General features: G+C 44.1%; 1 protein-coding gene across 6 annotated transcripts in view; it reads right to left on the bottom strand.

The window, feature by feature from the left end:
* The window catches only part of ARHGAP32 (Rho GTPase activating protein 32), a 159,343-nt gene that overhangs the window by 36,352 nt on the left and 99,814 nt on the right, over nucleotides 1-23,177 (bottom strand). For 4 of the 6 annotated variants that reach the window (XM_071798681.1, XM_071798682.1, XM_071798679.1 and 1 more), the window contains 7 exons: nucleotides 22,749-22,886; nucleotides 20,451-20,543; nucleotides 18,782-18,904; nucleotides 17,747-17,824; nucleotides 10,237-10,318; nucleotides 6,225-6,275; nucleotides 5,058-5,132 (listed from right to left, as the gene is read on the bottom strand). In XM_071798681.1, the coding sequence (XP_071654782.1) occupies nucleotides 5,058-5,132; nucleotides 6,225-6,275; nucleotides 10,237-10,318; nucleotides 17,747-17,824; nucleotides 18,782-18,904; nucleotides 20,451-20,543; nucleotides 22,749-22,886 (640 nt within the window). The remainder of the gene's footprint in view (nucleotides 1-5,057; nucleotides 5,133-6,224; nucleotides 6,276-10,236; nucleotides 10,319-17,746; nucleotides 17,825-18,781; nucleotides 18,905-20,450; nucleotides 20,544-22,748; nucleotides 22,887-23,177) is intronic. The other 2 variants (XM_065855558.2, XM_065855559.2) reach the window with 1 other exon arrangement.

Below are 23,177 nucleotides of genomic sequence, written 5' to 3'. Positions count from 1 at the left end.
CACAGTTTCTCATCAAACAAATGTGTTATTTTGAAAATTGTTGACTCATATCTCCAAATAATGCTTGTTCCCCAGCCACTTAGTATCCTCGGTATTTATTACTGGAATTGTTTTGCTTGGACAACAATCATACTATCACATTACTTTTTTTTCCTTAGCAGCCAAGCATGACTCCTAAATCCGGTTTTACATGTGCTTATGTGTAATTTCGAATACAAAAACCTTCTTCCTGGTACCAACTCCCCATTCCAGGAGTGTTCTTCCTATCGAATCCATTGATGGTTGGTAAAATCCCAACACAAACGGGGAATGAATACAACAGAAGAAACACTATTCAAAATGTACATGCACCATGCATGTACAACCATTCCAACAGCAAAAAACTGTGGAGTAGTAGCACTCCCAGCCACCCAAACCTGCCAGGATGTGTTATATGGTCCCTGTATCAGGGGCTTGGGCAGGCTGAACCCTGCAAGGCTGATTAAGCACATTGTGACAAACTGTTCCAGTTCACCCCATTTGCTGCCGTGCAGTTTCAAACAATGGCCAGAGATGGCACAATCCCATTTTTGCGAATCAGAGCAGGAATATAACAGCTGCATGACCAGGAATGCAGAGCTCCCTCAGCTGGAAAGGTGGTATTACCTTCATCTTCACACCGAGTCCTATTTTCTGTTCCTGATTTCTTTTGCCAGGAACAAAAACAAGGCAAAGAGATGCATTCTCCATCTCTTCTGTGTTCATCAGCTTGCAGTGGAGCACAAGATTAAGATAATGAACGTCTCTCTTCAACACAACTAACAAGCCCAAGCATTTCAGATCGTGGACAAAAAGGCTGCATCCACACGCTTGTCACAAATTCAGTCCTTAAAGCATTCTCAAGTTTAACCTATTCTCCAAAAGTTATTTCAGACAAAAGAACAGGGAAGGCAGAGTAACCCAAAAAATGTTATTAATATATCCTTGGAGCTTCTTCCACTTTCTGGTTTGGTAAATGTAACCACCGAAGGAAGCTTCCAGCCGTTATTAAAAGTTGGGCAGCCAGTGTTTTTCAGTGCTGCTTCTTACTCAGCTGGATTTATCCTGCAACCAAATACTCGTAAAACAAGAACTGCCCGAATAGACAAAAGCCCCTTTTTAAAAGAGAGTTTTGGGGAGAAACTAAGATTATAAATGCAAGCAGACCGGGAGCTTAACCCAATCTGTGTCAGAACAGCACACCATGCAACAGACTGCCACGGGAGAACCTCAGAATGATTCCATTCAGTTCCCAAAGCTCACAGAGAGCCTGGGCAAGGATGGTGGGCACAGCCATGTTCTGCCATGGCCGTCCAGGTTTGCAAGCAAAATAGTCCAAATATTTCATTGAGAAAGGTACCAGCAGTTAGGAAGGATGTAATAACACACAGGCAAGCAGGTAACAGAGCAAAAGTAAGTTCCCATGAGAACAAGCAGAGATTTGGATGCAAACTCCCCACTACGGGATTAAATGCTAAAGAACGAGCGCGGCACTGACACGAGCTCCTAAACGAAATCTGGCAGATAAAACTTCAGATCAGCAAAGCCTCTCGACTTTTCTAAGTCACAGCTTGGCTCTGGGACTAATTTACAGACTTATTCAGGAGAAAAGAGGAGGAAAAGCAGCGCAGGACAAACTGCCTTTTCCCGTGATTTCAAAGCTTTTAGCATAACTGCAGAGTTTTGCTCAAGCCAACTGTTATTAGAGTTCAGTCCCACTTTGACAGAGCTTGTGAGAAAGGAAGAAAACTTCTAGTTTAAATAGAACGAAACCTGAATAAGCAGAAAGCAGAGTGAGAAGGAAGCACACAACATGTGAAAAGAAAACTGGCCTTATCAATAGCACATTGGCGCACTCACCAACTTCCACCGCTTTATTCCACAAGCGGTCATTCTATTTCCATGGATTCAGCCTCTCAAAAAAAGGTTAAACATGCCAGTCCTAAATGCCGTGAAGGTTTGCGTAACAGAAACACTAATAATTCTCTTTATTATACACAGTTCTACATAATTACTTCTGGCCTGATGTGTACAGACTGCACAGATCCGTACACCACACTTGTTCATTTTCTTTTGCAATTAGAATTCCCCAGGAAACACAGCCAGGATTTGCCATGGAATTACCTGTCAAAACTGGGTTCAGCTTCTTCGGAAAGGTGTCGGAGGCTGTGAGCGACCCCACGCAAGGGCATGATGCAGAAATTCATCTGTCCCGTCCTCCTCCCTGTGACTCCAGGAGAGGCCGATTTCCTCACACCAGTGCCTCCCAGTGGAAATGCCAGATGCGCTGGTTGGGCTTTGGTGTTTATTTTTGGCTGTGCCAGCTTTGGGTCTGATCTTTTTAGTACTTCTACCTGACTCAGCTATGCCAGGAAAAACCATGAGAGTCTGGAGACAGAATCATTCACTGATTCCCTGCACCTGCGCGGCTCCCGATATTGTTCAAAGCAGCCAAAGGTCACCCAGCAATCACCCTTTTCACTCGGTTCGCACTTGTGCGAATAATTACACAGGGTACAAGGCAATGCTCATGTGAAATAATGAACGCTGTAAACTCCTTGCTTTACACACATGATATTTGTTTCTGAAATTAAAAATACTCCCCTTTTGGGGGCTGGGAGGGAGAAGACAAACAGGTCTTGTAACAGGTTAGAAAACTCTCTTTTTAATTCAGCTAAGAAAAAGACATAAATGAAACAGCAGAACCAAACTGTGTCCTTCTCATCTCGGATCCCCAGAGCCCGCAGATGCCGGTTTGGTTTAGCCCAGACTTCTCTCCTTGCCCCAAACAACCAGGTCTCCTACCCTACCAAGTTTCCTGCTTGCTCAGATCTTTCATCAGTAATACCCAAACCCCTTCTTTTCTACAGGAAAAAATCCCCCACACTTTCAAATCAGGCGTCTTGAAGAAAATGTCAACCAACTTGTTCACAGGTACCTGATAAGCATCAGGATGTGTTTCCATAGCACCTAGAAATGGTACAAAAACATCTGTTTGCACAGATTGCGAATACTGCAGCGACTACCGACAGTACCTAAACTCCACGGGCTGTGGGCAAGAAACAGCCACGAGTGCATAAAAATACGGCCACAATGCCTGCTCGGTTCTTACTGCTGCTGTCAGAAAACATCCGCACTGTTACAGGATTAAAGGATTAAGAAGGAAGAAAATAATGCAGTGACTTCCTAATGTTGTGTATCCTTAGGAACTTATTTGAAATACTTCAAATTCTTGCTCGTCTCTCCTTTACGAGCTAGGCAAGATTTAGAGATTTTATTTAGGTAGACAGGAGAAGTATTTCAGATTCAAAATACACCTTTTGTTGAATTCAGTCCCCCAGAAAGGGCTGGAGACGTTTCCATGGCCATGGCAGGAGCCGGGTTGTGCTGCTGGGATGCTCATCCCCACACCTGCTTGTCTAATACACACAGGATCTCTAACTCTGAGTTTGCACACAGGCTCTGGGGAGCTGTTCTCTCTTATTTCCCATCAGAATCACAGATTTTGATGGTGTGATTTTCATAGCAGACCAGATGCATCCTCTATATAGCAGCATTTCCACAGATCAGCCCACAGTTCTCATCCCTTTCTATTTCTGCCAAAAAATGGGCAGGAAAAGAAGGAGAAAGGATCACTTGAAACAAGGAGGGAAGAGCAAAGGGAAGGGAAGACTCCGAGGGAATGAAAAGCAAGAAAATGCTGCTGCAGTTGTGATTTGTACTTCAATTCTGTACAGGAATTTAAGGACCTAAAAAGACTGAGCACTGCAACAGACGTCGCAGAGCTGCGCTCAGTCCTGCGCAGTCACGGCAATAAATCCCCTTCTCCTGAAAACAGGTAATTAGTGAAACAATTCAGACAAATAAGCACTTTATTAGAATTCACTGCACTGAAGGCAAGAAATGTAACATAATGATGGAAGACTAAGTTTGGCTCTCCTAATGTATCCAAGATGCAAACGATTACCGGCAAAATAATACTGCTAAAAAACACAAGCATCCAACACTTATTACTGGAATAAAATAAAGCCTAATTAACAAATAAATCCGCCCTTGGTGGCTTTAGAAGACGACGATGGAAATACAGGGCAGGATTTCAGCAGGCAGATGGGATGCAATAGGACAACACGTTGTCTGAACATTCTGCAAGTGTGACATGTTGCCTGCCTTACTGTAAAGCCCTGATATTACCTGCTGGAAAACCCATCTTATCCTTTGCTACTCTGTCTCTCCTAAAATTCCACCTAAATTTTCTCTTAAAGCACTTGGGTGATGCAGGAAAACAGAAGTCTAGATATGATTTAACAAAATTGAAACGTCTGTTATCAAATACCTCTCAATAACTGACATAAAACGTACCAGAGACATCCCTCAGTTCCTTAGTTCCACCAGAACGCTTTAATTTTACTTAATGTTAGTTCTGAAAAGCTATATCAACGTTGCCATGACAACAACAACACAACACAGTTGTTTGCTGCGATCGCTGTGCAACTGGGTACACATTTCCGTGGCCATAAAACCATAGTATTTAACCACATTTCTTTTCTCTCTTATTCAAACAAGTTCTTTCCTCCAGAGCATGGTCAAATAGGTTTGGCACACTCTTTGGATGTATCTTTCTGAGGCACAAATTGAAAGCCTGGGAAAAGAAGAACACTTTATATTTAGAATGTCAGCAGTTGGGGGAAGACAAGCTAATTTACGGTACACAGCCTAATGGCCACGTAGCCACCGACACTGCAGAGCATTCACAATATAAGACCCAGTTTAGGCTAAGCGGGACTCTGAAGATTTGGACTTCATTGACTTGAACGAAATAACTCGCAGAAAATCTGCCTGTGAGAAGGTAGATTCCTAGAATTAGGCATTGACTTTTTTAGCCAACAGATATTAATATGTAAAAAATGTGTAACTAACTATTTCAACTACATCTAGCTTCCGTAAGCAAACCTAGGGTGTTAGTAAACGGTTATTGCTACCACGTACACTGTTAGACTTGGTTAGGACACCGAGAGACTAATGTAGCTAATGGGCTCTACCTGAGCTCAGCTGGGCCTGGTTCAGAGCCTCTGTAAGACATGCAGAGCCTGGCTTTACACTATCCAGCTCCAGATCTGCACATCATTAAAGGGCGGGTGGGCAGAGGGACACAGAGGAGGCAAGAGAAAGGACAACGTTACATTAAAATATCTCCTGGAACAAGATGAACAGTTTGATTTGTAGAGACAGTGATTAGAGAAATAGTGCCAGAGAAATCCAGGCTTCAGCATTATCCATTCTAAGGTGTTGCTTCTCTAGCATGTTCTAGACCCAAAGGATCCTTGACTAGCAACGTCTATGTGCAAAAAGAGGTCTAACGCAGTGATACGCCAAGGTCACAGGATGAAGAGCAAAACAAAAGAGATGAGGTGAGATGAAATAAGTTGAATAAGCAGCCAAATCCCAAGCAAACTGGAGCTGCTGGGGGTGAAGGAGGATGCTGCTGGAACCTGAACTACTGGGCTTAAAGCTGGTTCAGGTACGAGCAGAGTGGATGCTCATTCTCAATTCCAGTGCAAACACACATATCACTGTAAACGGAGTTTTCACTGTAAAAAGAGCTCAAAAAATTATATCAAATAGACCTCAGTTGACATTGGCAAGTGCTAGTGACTCTAAACATAGCTGCAGCTTGCACAGTAATGGTCTTTGGTTGGTCGGGAGACTAAAGATTCAGAGCTCATTTTCAGAGGCACTTTGCCCCAGTTTCGAAACCATATTGTAGCCCTTGCTTCCCTATTCAGGTCTCAGCTGAGGGCCAAAAAAGTAACCAGAAACCTGGCCATTCCTTCTATTCGTCTTAAAACCTTTCATCTAACAAACTTCCAGAGCCATGTTTAATTTCTCCCCATCACTATTTTTAACTTCTCTTTCTTTCAAACTGACATGTCGTATTTGGTTGCCTGGCACTTAATTTCTTTCAGTTATGGTTTTCTTGATTCAAAACGACTGCATCACGTCCAACAGCAAAGAGTTAGAACCAGCTTCTTTGTTTCCTTGCTGTATTATACCCAAAGAGCTTTTAAAAAGGCACGATAGCCTAAAGGTTTGCTTCGTTTTCCCTGAATATCCTTCAAAAAATCAGTGCTACTGACTCGAATGTACAGGAGGAAAAAAGAGATATGGAGAGAAAGAGGGAAAGCAAAAAGGAATCAATGCAAACGTACAAGGGGGGAAGTAGCTCCAGGACGCTGGACGGGCTCCGTGGGCAGGGGACACTGGGAAGGTGTCATTTGAAAAGAAAACAAACAGAAAGCAGATGGTTAAAACACCCATTGAAAAGGGGTTCGTTTCATATCAAGCTCAGCTTAGCTCTATGCAGCGCAAATCACGACCGCGGACCCAACCCTTCAAGTTGTTTGGTGCTTTATTCCCTACACAAGGACCCAAGAATTATTAGTTCTTTTGTCCCGAGCGAGACTGAGGAAAGGGTGAGAATGACTCCAAAGTTTAAAAAACGCTACTTTGTTTTGTTTTAAAAGGGGAAATATTACCTACTTATCCCTTATTTCTTCACTGAAGCTCTAAGGGACCCTCGGCAAACCGCATCTGTTTCCCCATTGAAACCAGCTGCCCCCACCTTTACAAACCTTCCAACAAATGAATTTACTGTGCACAGACTGCAGAAAAGACTTGGGACACAACAAGATGCTACTCGACAGCAAAGACACGAAACAAATTGCATGAGGTGAAGCGCAGGATGTGATTTTCACTATTGTCAAACCAGAAATATGCAGAATGATGAGGAGGGACACACGGACAGACACACTGCTCCCAGGACAGACCAACCGGAGATGGACAGAAGTGAATGAGAAGCGGAAACACCGTCACAACCTACAGGCAACTTGCAAGTGATCACTTAGAAGGAAAATAACCCAAAAACGCTATTCACTTTTTTAGTTCTAAGCGGCATAATGAATATTTAAAAGATTCACTTCTCACTGAATAACTGACATTCAAATGCAACCTTTATTGTGTATCTCTATAAAAATCTTTATAAGTACGAGATTATTCCATCTATTGTAGTACTGAAACGCAGCTAAATTGTCAGTAAATGGTATTAGCTATGAAATATTAGATATCAATATAGTAATTTAGGCTAAGAAGTTGCCATTAGTGCATTGAATGTGAGTAAGAATACAGGAAAACATCAGAAAAAAGGAGGGTGCTCAAGAAATGTGGAGTTCAATGAGCACACACGACCTTCCTGCAACTCCACGGGGGTTTTGCATAAATGGAAATAGGAGCATCCCACCTGAGAAAAGGGCATTTTGTACAGCACTGGACACGAAAAAATGGGGGGAAAACACAACACTAAAGAGAAAACGCCACTCAGCACGTAACTTCCAAGGCCTCCTGAGAGCCCATTTTCCTCCTTGGATGACTTTCTCGTATGTACGATGGTTGAAAAAGGAAAATGCTAAACAATTTTGCTGAGCAATAACGAGGCTGACTTTAACTTTCAGGCAATAGCTTGTGCACACACACACACATATATATCTCCATCTCTGCAAGCATATCTACCCCTAGCAGTATTTTAGGAGACGATCACTTTGATCATCCAGACTTCAGTGTCGAATACATCTCAGAGGTGACTCAAGGTAAACCCAACATTCTTTCTTATTACATTTAATTTTCCGAGTTGAATCAAATGGACAGTTTTCCTGTACGGTCCATTTTCGCTCATTTATTGCGGCTGCATTATCACTGATGTTCCACACTCTAGGAAATTGTTGTTTTTAAAAGCAGAGTTTGCACTTCAATCCAACCCTCTTCTCCCATCCCCTGTGTCTCCTCTTCATTGCTTGCACTGCATTATAGACCATTGCAATATTTTATGGTTCTATTAAAATGCCGTCCCTATCACTTCTGCAAATCAAACCCTCTAATTATAAATAATAATAAAAATGCAGAGCAGGAAGTTCTTCGCTTTCCATCTGCTTTCCATTAGATTACTCAACCCAGCCAAATCTATGGACAATTAAACAACACACGGAGCTCTATGTTTGTAAATTCCTTCACGGCAAAGAGCTTTATGCTGGAGACACAAAATGTCCTCGATGCTCTGCACAGCATATTTTGATTAAAGAAAATAAAGCTTGCATGTTGATAAATGCGTCTTATCAAGCCCAAATCTAAAGCTTCACATTAATTCTAGATGAAATACCCGGCTAATGTCGAGTAAGGACAAAAGCTCCAAGCGGTTCCTTGTAGAAAAGTCTCTGTTCATTGGGAAAAGCCAATCTGATGTTTGAAGTGTAGGTAAAGGGAGGAAATTAATTTATGTGGCTATTAAAGCGTATGGGAAATATCGGTTTAAGCCATCGATTGGAATGCATTAAATGCACCAGACATCATTTTAGACTCCAGGCAGATGGGTTTCTCGAGTTCTCCACCACCACATTCAACGTGCGGTACCCACAGGAACCTCCTCCCCGACTCCTTCCAGCACTCTTACCTCCCAAGGTGGGAAAAATAGAAAGCATAACGCTACAAAGAGATGGTGCCATAAACTGTGTGTGCAAAAGAAGGGCAGGAAGGATTACAGAAACACCCGCAACATTCGTTGGAGCAACCCTTACATCTGAAAGCTCTAGAGCGCCTTTTGCCTTTAGTTATAAGGCCAACAGGGACAGCCTCATGGCTTGGCAGCATCTTTCAACTTATTACTTTTAATAGGGTTTGGGCTTTTGGTATCAACTCTATAACCAACATTTCCCAGGACTGGAAGAGGAAATCCACCCCCTGGGGTGCTGTTAAAGCCAAACAGAATCTATTAATCTATGCTGCTTTGTTATCTCATTAGAACATAGCAAGAAACTACTCACTAGCAGCTCATGACATTTAATTGCCTGAGCTGTATTTAATACTAAACGCTTGTGATTGTGTCTATCAGTCCGGCCTGTATTTAGGTTTAAGGTTGCCCTTGCCCACATGCCTCAGCAGACAGAGAAGTGACCGATCCCGGTATTTAGAGATTAACTTCAAACAAGAGGCAGATCCTTTCACGGAACCACCACCTGCTGCAGTGCTTGGAGTCGCTCTGAGCTACGTGCCACTGGTTCCAGCAAATGCATTCGCGTGTTCCCAGAAATAACAAAGGCTGGAGATACCGATGGCTGCGAAAACCCCTTCCCTGCCCTGGCAGCGTGCACCAATAGCTCAGGGTGTTCAGGGCTTTCTACCACTGAACCAAAGGTTCCGAGCTCTAACACAAGATCCCATAAAATGCATTTCCCTCAGTGGAAGTCAAACTTCTGAATCACATCTATTTGTTTTAAAGTATCAAGCCAGCAATTTTATAAGATAAGGAACATCATTAAAATAGAGAAAATAGATGAAAACTACATCAGTTAACCAGCTTTCCAACTCCAGCTGCCGGCTGCATGACGTTTTAAGATCAGCAATTTCAAACTGCTCTTCTTGATAAACAAGATACACAGATATGTCTTTATATAGAGGAATGTATAGTATTGTTTTTAAATGGAAGAATAAAACAAAAGCTTCACCGCCATTGAATTCTGCAGATACCTCGTTATGGCAGCACATCTATCTGCAACCACTTCCCGCGGACACTCGGATGCGGAGCAGAATCAGAGCCAACATCTCATTTTCTGTTTGTTTTTCCTTTCCTCAGCAGATCTTGCTGTTAATTTGCCCGTATTTCACACCATACACCACTGTCCAGAGGCGGTAGGAAGTAGATGGCGCCAGATACCCAAAGCAGAAGCAATTACAATTCCAAGTTACGTTATATCTGACTACTTCCATCAATCCCCAAACAGAAAGAAGTTTCCAGCACCTACCTAATCTGCTCCATCTAAGCCAGCATGAACATTTTTGGGTTGCCTATATGTTCTGTATGAAAAAAATCCAATATACAACATGCTCTGGACAACCAGAACCACCGGAATCAGTAGTTACAGATTGCTGAAGGTATCTTATATACTTACAAGCTATAAACCTTTCAAACCATGCAGAAGATGAAAGACATTCAACAGTGTCAACGATTCCCAGAGGGTTAAAGTGTAGATGATACATATAGAAAGTATAACGTGGTATGTAAAAAGGACAGTCAACACACAGATTATAACATGGTACGTATAAAGGAAATATTAAACATGGAACACCAAAAACAACTCCATTTAATGTCACTGCGTCATAAAATGTCATACACACCTGGTTTTGGCACAGAATTGGTCACGGACTGAGGGACTTTGTCGTTAATCAGTTCAACGCACTCACTAGGAAAAAATCCAACCTGTAGTAAAACACAAAGAGAGGCAGAAAACTGAATGTGGTGTTTTAAGATCTGAACTGTTAAATGTTTGCCTCAAACTCTGCTTGCCTGATGCTCTGTAACATCATCCAACATAAAATGACCAGCATAAGACATTCAATCTCACAAGTGAGAGCAGGTTTAATAAAATACACAGAGAGCAAAATGAGTTTGTAAGTAAGAACCCAGTGATTTGAGTACAAATAAAACCAAGTATTTTAAGAAGAAACAGCACTAGGTAGCAAAAAGAATCTCCAACAAGAGCCAGTACTGCTGGTGTGTACTCTCATATCTGCTTCTGACCACGGACAAACCAGTGCAGCCGTCGTGCCTCAGTTTCTCTATCAGCAAAGGACGATGGAGAATAGTGCCACAATATCCATTACTGAAAAGTGATTTCAGAGAACAGCTGACAAACATACCACACGAGCTACTCAACTGTTACCATTTCTCCGTGGATCTGCTGATCAAGTTGGAACGGAAAGAATATTCCAGAAAGAAACCCCAGAGGCAAGTTTCTCCTTTACAAATATTTGAAGATGCAATGACCCACCCTGGGCTCCACAAAAAATTATGACAGCCTTGAATGCAGCTGCTTCTCTGCTGCATCCCTGACAATGGAGACGACTCCAAGCCCCCAGTTCAAGCAAGGTTCTGGTGACTAATTACTTTCAAATGCTAATTTGCAGCGTTCCTGCACTGACCCTTTCCCCCTCTCAGAGATCCTGCAGACACTAATCCAGCTGAAGGGTTAGAAACAACAGTGTGGGGAGGGCTTTTGTGCCCACAGAAGTTCACCTGCCCCTCAAATATCTTCGTATCTGGGGAGAAGTGAAATTACTTCCCTTTCGCTGTTTAAGGTTTCAAGATGTGACCAGACGGGAGTTTTACACTCCCCAACCTTTTCTCCATGGTGTTTTCCTTCTTGCTCTCGTCCCAATTGAAAGTCAAACCAGAATGGAGACGCTGTCAACTTTTATCCTTAGTGCTTATTACCAGATTGATTTTCTTTTCCTAGCCTACCTCTTCGCCCAACCCAGCTTGTGTGCTGCACCATGTAATTCCATCGCCGCCACCGCTGCGAGCAGGATCTCCTGCCCCGTGTCAGGCATGCGCTGGGGACAGCTGAACGCACCCAGGACCGCTGCCAGTCGCGTTAGTCCAGCTAGGAGACTCCCTGGAGCCACAGCACTGCGAGTCTGGCAAAAAATCCCTTCTCTGTTTATCCATCTTACACAATTCCCTGATGGATCCAATGAATAAAACCCCATCTTTTCCTACTCCAAGTTGATTTTTCACCCATAGAACTCCAAGCAATTTAGGAGTGGTGTCAGGCGTGGTGCGTCCAGGTGAACACCACAGACCTTGAAATGATTCCAATTCCCTAAGGGAAGTGACAGTGAATAGTAAAACCAGATAACTTCTCCCCACGCCCCTGGAACCCAGCAAAGGCAACGTTCTGTCCCAGGAAGAGGACGCCTCTGCTCAAGTGACTCACAGAACCGAAAATCCCATCCAAACCCCAAGTAACGGATGGTTCAGCCAGGCGCGCACTCGCTGGCTGTGCCGGGTTTGCCAGGAGATGATGTCTCGGAGTTACGTGATGCAGCGGTGATTTTCGTGCAGCTCATAGCTCAGTGATGCTGCTTTGCCAGGAGATGCTGAGGAAAAGGCTGATCGGCACATAAAGTACCGATATTCAAACAAAATGCATTATATGGTTTTTGAATACTTTCCTATAGCTGAGAGTCTCTCTTGGATATTTCCTGTGCAAGAGATACAGGAGATGATTTTTAAGTTATGAGTTTCAGCCCCTTCATGCAAATGATACATTTGGGAGACTGAAATGATAGAATTTCTTTCAATCTCAATGCTTCGAGAACTTTTCTTAATTGCCCGTGCCTGAGATGCACAAAGAAACCTGAAGTACTTAGACACCAGCCTTCCCTTAATCATAATGAAAAACGGTGGATCAAAATCCAACCCAAAATCCCACACTGTAATCAAAAGCTCATTTGTCTTTGATTGTTAACATGATGTTTCTCCTGTTTCTGGATGTAATATGCAATGCTAAACATGAATTTAGAAATGAAAGAAGGTCCAAGACGCTTATGTCATTGCTTCGAGATATCTTGGAACCTTCTCCAAATATAAACCACTGTATCTGTTTTCTATGTATCATATTTGCCATGTTCACAACTAATAATTATAATGGATTTTTTAGGGAAAGAGAAGTTTTACTTGTGCTACTGTTGACAAGCTCCCTGATGTTAACGTATGTTAACGTATGTTAACGTATTGGTACCAGTGCTGATGGTTTACACTTTCTGACTTATTTATTCTGATTTTTCTTGCAAGATCCCCACGAGAGCATCCTCGGGGTCATAACTTCTAACTTGCGCCTTGTTCCCACTCACTTAAGAGATGCTGCTTCTCCTCCCATGGAAAGATTTCCATGATTTTGTATAAATAAATGAGTTTAGTCCAAGAGTTTATCTGAACAGATGTAGCAAGACACTATTTGAGCCAGGATTAAAGGATTTGACAACGTAAAAAAATTAATAGCAAGGGTAGTATATATTTAGATAAATACAAGGTCATCTAAAGGTTAAAAAAAAATCACAACACACCTTAAGCGAAGGAGGAAAGCACAGCCTACTGTTGTATGTAAATATTTCTGCAACAGCTACTATAGCTTTTTTCACTTTTCACAGAATCCCAGAATGTCAGGGGTTGAAGGGACCTGTAAAGCTCACCCAGTGCAATCCCCCCATGGAGCAGGAACACCCAACTGAGGTTCCACAGGAAGGGGTCCAGGCGGGTTTGAATGTCTGCAGAGAAGGAGACTCCACAACCTCCCTGGGCAGCCTGGGCCAGGCTCTGACACCCTCACCCCCAACAAGTTTCTTCTCAAATTTAAGTGGAACCTCCTGTGTTCCAGTTTGAACCCATTGCCCCTTGTCCTGTCACTGGTGTCACCCAGCAGAGCCTGGCTCCATCCTCCTGACACTGCCCCTTTCCATATTGATCCCCAGGAATGAGTCCCCCCTCAGTCTCCTCTTCTCCAGCTCCAGAGCCCCAGCTCCCTCAGCCTTTCCTCACACGGGAGATGCTCCACTCCCTTCAGCATCTTGGTGGCTGCGCTGGACTCTCTGCAGCAGTTCCCTGTCCTTCTGGAGCTGAGGGGCCACAACTGGACACAAGATTCCAGGTGTGGTCTCCCCAGGGCAGAGCAGAGGGGCAAGAGAACCTCTCTGACCTACTGACCACCCCCAGCACTGACCCCTGAGGCCCTGCACTGGATCCAGGCCTCAACTGGACTCTGCCCATTGACCACGACTCTCTGGCTTCTTCCCTTCAGCCAGTTCGCAGTCACCTCACTGCCCGCTCATCCAGACCGCACTCCTCAGTTCAGCTGTGAGGATGCTGTGCAGACTGTGTCCAATGCCTCACTCAAGTCAAGGTAGACCACGTCCACCGCTCTGCCATCATCCATCCATCTTGTTATGTCCTCATAAAAGTCAATGAGGTTGGTCAAGCACGACTTCCCCTTGGTGAAGCCATGCTGACTGCCCCTAATGCCCCTCTTCTCCCTGATCTGCCTTGAGATGGCACCAAGGAGAAGTCGTTCCATCAGTTTCCCAGGGATGGAGGTGAGGCTGACGGGTCTATAGTTACCCGGGTCCTCCTTCTCGCCCTTTTTGAAGACTGCAGTGACATTTGCTTTCCTCCAGTCCTCAGGCACCTCTCCCGTTTCCCAAGACTTGGCAAAGGTGATGGAGAGGGGTCCAGCAATGAGCTCAGCCGGCTCCCTCAGCACCCGGGGGTGCATCCCATCCGGATGCCAGCTCCTGCTAAAACTGGAAGATACATGAGGCTTTATGGGGAAAAGTCAAAGTAACAGCCATAATTTTCAGTGTTCAAGGAGGGAACTCGAACAAATGAGAAAGTAGCAGCAACATAAGTGGAAAACGAAACACATTTGGTATTTTTTTTGTTTTGATATACGCTAATGTATGGGTTAAATTTTATTCCAAATGTTTTTCTTTTTGTTCTAAATCACGATGTGCTGCGTTCCCAAACCTGTGCGTGTGCACCAGAAATCAAACTTGGGCTTCTCACTTAGGAACTGCTGTTTCCAAAGCCACAAAAATGTGTTCTTGTCTTCCCAGGCCGTTTTTACTAATTGGTACCCTGTGTGAACATCACAGACATGTTATTTATTAAAAAATGATGCACAAGGAGGGAAAAAAGCATGAACTAACACTGTTTTACTCCTGACCAATCCAAGACACAACACATCCCTTTTGGGGAAATCTATTCCATACTACGGCATGGTTCAGGTTCAGCATGGAATATGGTTTGAAAGCAACCAATTCAAGCTTATGTAAGTCCAGGCTAATTCTGCAAAAGTCCATTCTGGTCCAGTTATGCACACTCTGAATAGTTCTGTGTCACCTGGAGCAGTTCTGCAGCTCGTTGTTGAGCAGTAGTGCAACTAATGAAACTCCAGCCAAAAGACACAATTATTCAGAACATCAAAAGGGCAGTTGTGCATCAAAAAAGGGCCTGTCCTTAATGATTCAGCTGTCTGAAACAGAGCTGCTGATGGAAAAGACAAAGCATGAAGGAAAAGGAGAACAAAGAGGCCTGGAAGGCTGTTAATGTGGAGGTGGCTGTAATTTAGGTAACAACCTTACAATGAAAGCAGTGACTCACTAAGGGCATTTGAAAAGAAAAAGGCTTGAGGAAAAATGTCTTTAAAATCATTTTAGTTTAACCAGAGAAAATGATAAGAAGCCTGGTGGGTTGTTTTGTTCTGCAGAGGATTAAGTGTCTTGTGATGCAGTCGTTAGATCAGGTGCAGCAGAGAGGCACTGAAATCTGAAGGATAACAAGTGTGGTGATTCACTCCCCAAGGACAGCTCTGCCTGGCAAGGAATACACTGATTTCCATGCTGAATCAAAGCTGCGGTTGGAAAGGAACACATCTGCAACCTATCGGACTGGCTCTCCTGGTGAGATCTGTAGAGCTGCCTCTTGTTCATTTGCACAACACAGAGAAACCTGTTATTCCTTCTAATATACTTGCAGAAATAAATGCACTTCTGCACAGACATCCACGAGTCACAGCTGGTTTAAATGCCCAAAACCAGGTAAGTTCTTTTAAGGCAAGAAGTGGTTTTTCCCCACTTTCGGCAGAACCTTGCTCTCCTCCCATCAAGACATTATTTCCAGTGTAAACTGGGGTCCATCTGAGCGAACCTGGTTCCTTTCCCAGCACAAAGCAAAACCCTGGGAAGTAACATGAGGAAACTCTCCAAACATTTGGTCCTTGGACCTCCTCCTTTTAGCCCTTATCAGAACCACAACTATCTGGCAAGACAGTCTTTGCTGATTTATTTTATTAATTAAAATGACTGAATCGACAGTTTCCTCTCATGCGTACAATGGCTATTGCTCCTAAATGCGAACAGAACTGTTTGCCTATAATAAATGCTTTACAGCCTGCAGAGCTTCATCAGTTCTTACACATAATATGATAATATTATTTTTCACCTATGCACTATTTTATGTATTCATCAAGTACATTTCTGCACTGAACCGTAACACATCTCTAGGTCTGGTGTACTAACACCAAAGAGAAATTTCCCTTCTCTGAATTCCTGTCCCACTGCAGCAGTTTGGGTGGTCAAAACACTCCAGTAAAACAGGAAATGTACTTCTGCATCCTTATAGCTTCTGGGTCTTGAACTTGAAACACAGGTTAGAACTCTTTCCCTCTCAGTAGAACACTAGAATTTGTGTTTCTTGGTAGCCAAGGGCATTTCATGGAAATGAAAAGCTCTGATAAGTCCATTTCGAAGAAATGACAAAAACTGTCAATTCACAGCAAAAATGCAGTAAGAACTGAGTTAGCATCACTTATGAAGTTACCAGGCTGTTCCCCATCCCAGTTGACAGGTAGTACCTGCCTAAAACACGCTAACTCCATCTTCTGCAGTTGTGCGAACACATCCCGAGAGCTGCTGAAACAGATACTGCGGCTGCTGCATTTTCCAGCAGTGTGGTTCAGTAATCTGAGTCACATTGTGAAAGATCCTTGCTTATAATTTAAGACGCGAGATTATTCCACCCCTGATTTTTCTGTTAAGCCGAAACACGGTGCTGTATTTCCGCAGCTGTTCGGGTCTGTTTTGTGCAACATGCCTGCACTCGTGCACAGCACACAGAGTAGTTTTGGTTTGTGTTATTGATTCACTTGGAAGTCAAATGTGGCATAGACGGATCATTCCGAGTCATGCTAAAGCATTTAATTAACTTGATAGTACAGCTAATACAGCTTTAGGGCTTCTAAGAGCAGAACAGAAGTTCCACAAAGACATAACACTGTTCAAAACTAGAACAACAACAGTCAAGTTTGTTCAAGAAGTATCAGTATGGTAACTCTAGGAACAAATTTAATTTCAGAGCAGCTCTCATATGTCAACGTTGCTCTCATTTTACAAGTGAGATATTATCTGAACTCCCACATCTGATACAAAGCCAACAAGGCCGTATCTCACGTGCCCTGGCTAATCAGACGGCAATGTAATAGTAGCGCTAATGCTCCATTCAGCTGGGATTTGTCGTGTTTGGAGGTCCAGCCGCACACATCCCGGTATTAACGGCAGAACCACGGTCTGGATCTGGCACAGAAAGGTCTGTCAGGGAAAAGCTGAGCTACTTTGAGAAGATTTCCAGGCCAAAATACACAAGTGGCTGGTCAATCCTGATCCTCTCCTGGGCAAACTCTGAATTCCGCCTACTCACACACAGCAGCTGCAGTGTGAAAATCCCTCCTGCTTGGATGGAGACGAAATGTGAGACACTGCAGAGTGAGGAGGTAGAGTCAGTTACCTCAACCTTCAGTAGCTTTTGGGTTCTGTTTTTCCCAAAATTTCTTAATGAGAAAATCCAAGCTAGGGAATAACAACTCTTTTTTTGGAAGGAAAGTGACATTTCAACACAAAAGTTTTGGTACATAATTCTCAGGTATGCTTGGGATATTTTGAAAATTCCACCTATATCTATCTGCTAGAACCTTTCCAGAGACCAGGAACGTGAAGGCTGCACAAGAAACGCAGATGTGAAGCAGAGGTTAGTGCGCTGCCTTCTCCAAGTCAGTGTCTTACCAACTGCTTTTCTCCGCATCCTCCATGTTCTGCCTGATCTTGTGTTAGACAGTGGAAGGAATGGGATGATTTGCATAACAGTGTCAGCTGCCTTGGAGCGGGCAGCAACCTGAGCTTCACGAACATCAGGCCAGCTGTCGACTCAGTGTCACGGTTGGGAACACGTCCTGTGAACGTGCTGAGAGTTTCCTGCCTTTATTTAAGTTGCATTATCACGTGCGATGCTCGTGCCTACCTGAAATCCGTGTTTGCCTCTCCACCACGTGGTCAGCTCCTTCGGCGGCATATCGATAACAGACACGATGTCTCCCACCTGCGAGAGATCGGCAACATCAATCAGAGCTCGCGAGGAATGCACAATTCAAATATCCGCGTTCTTCAGCACCGCAAAAAACTGTAACACTTGTGAGCAACTGCACCAATGCCAACCTCGAGACATCTGCCTTTGTAAAACCAGACTGGGAGGCAGAAGAGTTACTGCATTATACAAAATACAGGATACAGCTGTTCCGAAGGAAACAATTCTCAAAAGCGCAGGCTCTCTGCCAAAGGGTACAGAGGCGTTCTGATTAAACCGCAGACATAAGTAAGCAGTGATGGTGTGAAACACGTCGGAAAATATTCCCAAGTAGCTGAACTAATTTTTACTACGTGCCCTATATGTCTCCTTGTTTCCCTCCACAGCAAAAAGCGATCCCTTTGTAGCTCCCAAACTGCCCCAGACGTGCTTTTCTCAAATAGAAAACAGAGGAGGGGTGATGTGGTGTTACAGCAAAAGGAAGGAAAACGTCCAAGGAGAGCAAACACGTCTTCCTGAAACCTCATTGCACGACAGCAAATGAGACAAATACAGCCTTGCTAACAGGAGCACAGGTTGTGCAAACTGGCCAATGAATAATTGAATTGGCACATGTCCACATACAGACATATGTGCACAGTCTTCCTCAACAGATACAACATACTCCTAATCCTCTGCACACTACAAACTATGCAGGGTCCGCTGCTGCTCAGAGAGCCGGCTGGAGCACTTGGCAGTATCTGTTCAATCAGGAGATACTAATGCCAAGTAAAGCTATATTTTGAAGATGACTGAACTCCTCCCTGCATCCACCCCATCCAAATCTAACGTTTAATCGAATCTTCTCAGCTTCACCTCACAAAACATTCTGAAAGGGTCTGAGTATTTTCCTGATGCGTGCGCATACACGCAGACACACGTTACGCTCTTCTGTATATCACAACAAGGAACATAAGCTCCTTTAATATTTACCTCAAAGGACAGTTCATCCGCTGCCTGGGCGATGTATCTCTTAATAACATGGGCAGCAGCGATAGCAGGAACGTTAATGGATGATTCCTCATGGACCAGCAGGTGATTCCCCTTGTTATCAATCTGCAATGAAGAGCAGAGCAGAGCGTGAGGCAGCCGAGGACAAGGCGGGAGGCGCTTTCGTGGTGCTCACACATGGCAGAGTTGACGCTGATGCACAGAGACAGCCCAGCTGCCCCGGGACAGCAGCTCAGGGCACGGCACAGACACAGAGAGGACGAGCAATCCACAAAGAGCATTTCCGAAGGTCCTAATCCCCATCCAACTAATGCGGAAAAAGCTGCGTTTGTGCATCTTTGCGTACAAACAGGAACACGACACCGAACACGACGCCTCAACACCAAATCGTATTGTTTTTCTTGAAGTACTTAAAATGCAACACAACAATATTACAAAAGGTCTCTGCAAAGTGGAATTAATGCTCACTGAAGAAAGGAGGAAACACTGTCAAACTAAAAGCAATAGCGTCGCTTTCCACCTTCTCCCACCCTATTATTTCTTTTTCCTAAGAAAACATTGCTCCCTTTGCTGTGATCATCAGTCTACTTCCAAAATCCCTACATTTTGGCGCTCGTGTAAAATTTGTGAGACTCTCAGTTAATCAGAAAGGTTATTCTGTACTGCAGGAGCAATAGGTTTGCTGTGATTTCCAGGCGTTGCTGTAAATTCTCGTTTCATTTTTCTCAATAACTTCCTTCCCCTCTTCATGCTGAGAAGGTTTCCAAGCTTTTTCTTCTTTTCCCAGAGGATTTCAGGGTGAGGAGCGTATCAGCGGGGAAAATTGCAGGAAACCGCACTCAATCCTTATCGCAGCCATTTCAAAAGGAATTGCAACAGTCTAATAATAGCTGTTTCTATTCCTGGTGTGCAGCAATATCATCAGGCGATGGAAATACACACATATCTCTACCCGGACTAATTAGCAACAGCATCGCTGACACAGACAGGTGGCCTCGAGCACTCTCGCCCCATTTTTTGCTGCACTCTTTGCCCAATGAGGTCTATTGTTTAAGTCGGAGAAGACCCTTAACAGAGAAGCCAAAGCTGCAGCTGCAGTTGACAACACACAAACAGCGTCTCTGCAAGCACAACGCCGGCTCTGTTGAGCAGTTAAACCAGCAGCGATGGCAAACAGGGGCAGATCATCTTCATTGTTTCTGTAGCTATTGCAAGGAAAAATAATACAAAAAAGAGAGCAGACAAACACCATAACTGAGATGGCTCTGATAGCTTGACAAACTTGTCACAGCTGCAGCATGGTCTTGTCAGAAAGGAGTGTAAAACTGTGCTTTCTGCAAACTCTTCCCTAGAGATTTCAGCCATGCACTGGATTTTCTCAGGCAGCCCCTGATCCAGCCACTGCTCCACCAGGACTGCCACCTCCCTTTGTGAATATCAGAAAAATGACGTGTCTTTGAGTGACAAAATCCCATCTCCTATATTGTTAACACTAGATCTTTGTACTATACCTTCCCTGGCCACCTGTAGCACGGGAAACAAAGCTTTCGGGGTACCATTTCAGTGACACCCGCAGGTGTCATCCGAGAGCTCTTTCTGGAAAGGCAAAGAGCACCAGGAAATAAAGAACGACCCAAGCTTCATGCTTTACCTCCATCCATGTGAGAGCGGGTCCACAGTTGATCTTGTTGCCTGCGATGGCAGAGAGCCGCGCCAGGTAAGCCATCAGCATCTGGGTGACAAGCTGGAACACAAAGGGAAAGACATAATGAGGTTTTCTGTTAATACACCGTAATTTGGAAAGACTTCTTCAGATGTGGAGAGACCATAAATTATCCATTGCCACAGGCGAGTGTTATAGAAATATATTCCCTTTTGCAAGGAAATCTGTCATTTGAAGGACAGTAAACTACACACAGTATTACAACGATTACACAAAAAATGTGTAAAAAAGCAGCTCCCTGTGAAAGTAATAATGTTATTTTTATAAGATATGGATTTTGTAACTTCCCTTGTCAAATCAAAACTCTCTTCTCATCATTAATTTCACATATAAACAAATATTTTGTCTAATGGCCATCAAACACATCTGAGGATCATTTAGCCAAATAAAACGCTGCCTGCCATTTTCACCCACGCGCAAAACCCTAAAAATGTGGCAAATCAGACCAACCTCTTGGTGAAAGAGGAATAGTTCAAAGAGTAGAAGAGGGTTTTAAAAATACACTTATCGCTGTGCCTTCTGTGACAGTAAACTTGCTTTGATTAAAGAGAAGCTAGTGAGGCCTTCCACATGACAGTGTTCCAAAGCAGTATTGCAGCACGGTTGTAGGACTGTGTAAAACATTGTTCTCCTTAAACATCTCTTCAAATGCGGTCAACTCAAAATAAAAAAATACAGTATGAGACACCACGCAGCTGTAAAGCAGTCGAGCTGCTCAACATCTTCACATCTTCACAGATATAATGCAGATTTTCAGGCTCACGCTATAAGGATTTTGGTGAACATACAACTACAGGTGCCAGAGAGAAGTGACCTGTGAAATGAAGCCACGGGCACTGTCTGCCACTGCGATACCTGCTCTGCTTGCAGGACGAACAGGTTTTGTATGCTCCACTGGCTCAAATAGCCTCTGTGGTCACAACAGGGTGAGCATGAGCCAGCACTGGGCCCTTGTGGCCAGGAAGCCAATGGGACCTGGGGTGGGTTAGAAGGGGGTGGTCAGTAGGTCAGAGAGGTTCTCCTGCCCCTCTGCTCTGCCCTGGGGAGACCACACCTGGAATATTGTGTCCAGTTGTGGCCCCTCAGCTCCAGAAGGACAGGGAACTGCTGCAGAGAGTCCAGCGCAGCCACCAAGATGCTGAAGGGAGTGGAGCATCTCCCGTGTGAGGAAAGGCTGAGGGAGCTGGGGCTCTGGAGCTGGAGAAGAGGAGACTGAGGGGGGACTCATTCCTGGGGATCAATATGGAAAGGGGCAGTGTCAGGAGGATGGAGCCAGGCTCTTCTGGGTGACAACCAGTGACAGGACAAGGGGCAATGGGTGCAAACTGGAACACAGGAGGTTCCACTGAAAGAGGAGAAGAAACTTGTTGGGGGTGAGGGTGTCAGAGCCTAGCCCAGGCTGCCCAGCGAGGTTGTGGAGTCTCCTTCTCTGCAGACATTCAAACCCGCCTGGACCCCTTCCTGTGGAACCTCAGCTGGGTGTTCCTGCTCCATGGGGGATTGCACTGGATGAGCTTTCCAGGGCCCTTCAACCCCTGACATTCTGGGATTCTGTGACATGACACTGCTTTCCTCTCTGCATCAACCAAAATGATGCAGTCAAGATGCACCTGCTACTTCCCTGAAGATTATTTTGGACACGAATAAATCTCTAAATTATCAACAGCCAAGAAGCCAAAGGACTTCCAGCTCACCATGTTCCAGGTAAAGATATTCAGGTAAGAAATGAAAACCACCTCTTATTCATCGAGGCAAAAAAACACTGTTGAAGCTTTTTCAAGACCATTTAAATAATGCACTAATGCAAATGCTATTAGAAATAATTTTCAGTTTATAAATGTTAGTGCAGCATTCCAAATGGTATTAGTCCTGCAGCGCTCAGCCCCAGAACAGCACGATTTCCGAGGAATGTTAAGTTGCTAACATCAAGTCAGGAAATAGCCAAAAGTTTCCAGAGACATAACAAAGCTCTTATCTAAGGTTTTAATAGGACAGCATCTCTCTTGACACTCTCCATAACCATTTGGCATTTGGCAGCACATTAATTCTTATTAAATTGCAGGGAATTTTGCTTTCAATCAGTGAAATTAAGGGTAGAAACACATCCTTATTGACAGTAATCAACTTCCCAATCTAATGCACGCCGCATTAAAACTACTTTGTACATGCTCAAAAACGTCTCGCAGCCCCTTGGTGGTGACTGTGCTTTAACTGCTGATAATTTACCTCCGGACTGTCCTTCAGGGCATCGGAGCGGGGCAGCTCGGAGAGCTGGGAGAACCGCCGGTCGTAGATACACAGGTGAAGATGCTTATCGAGCACTCTGAAATCTTCATAGCTCCGCTTCACAATCCAGCTCCTCCCCTGGAGAGACAGGAGAAACAACCACGTGTTCATAAGCTCCTCACTAGTTGGGGTTAGATGGGGAAAACGGAAGTTTGCGCAGAAGGAGCAGGCAGATCTGGTCATCCCTTGTCTCAAAGCATTTGAAAGCGATGAAAGCGCCTCACTAGTATTTTCATGTTTGAATTTCTAGACAGCCATTCATGCCCCAAGCCGCTGGTTTAATCATTTCCCTGTGGGGCTGGATGTGGCTCAGCATCAGGGCATCTATATAGAGCTTTTAGTCTTAGGAGGATTTTGCAGCGTTTTCAT

This window comes from Patagioenas fasciata, chromosome 24, assembly GCF_037038585.1.
Source record: "Patagioenas fasciata isolate bPatFas1 chromosome 24, bPatFas1.hap1, whole genome shotgun sequence".
Classification (NCBI taxonomy): domain Eukaryota; kingdom Metazoa; phylum Chordata; class Aves; order Columbiformes; family Columbidae; genus Patagioenas; species Patagioenas fasciata.
The sequence above is the reverse complement of the archived record's forward strand: the minus strand, read 5'-3'. Positions and strand labels throughout refer to the sequence as shown.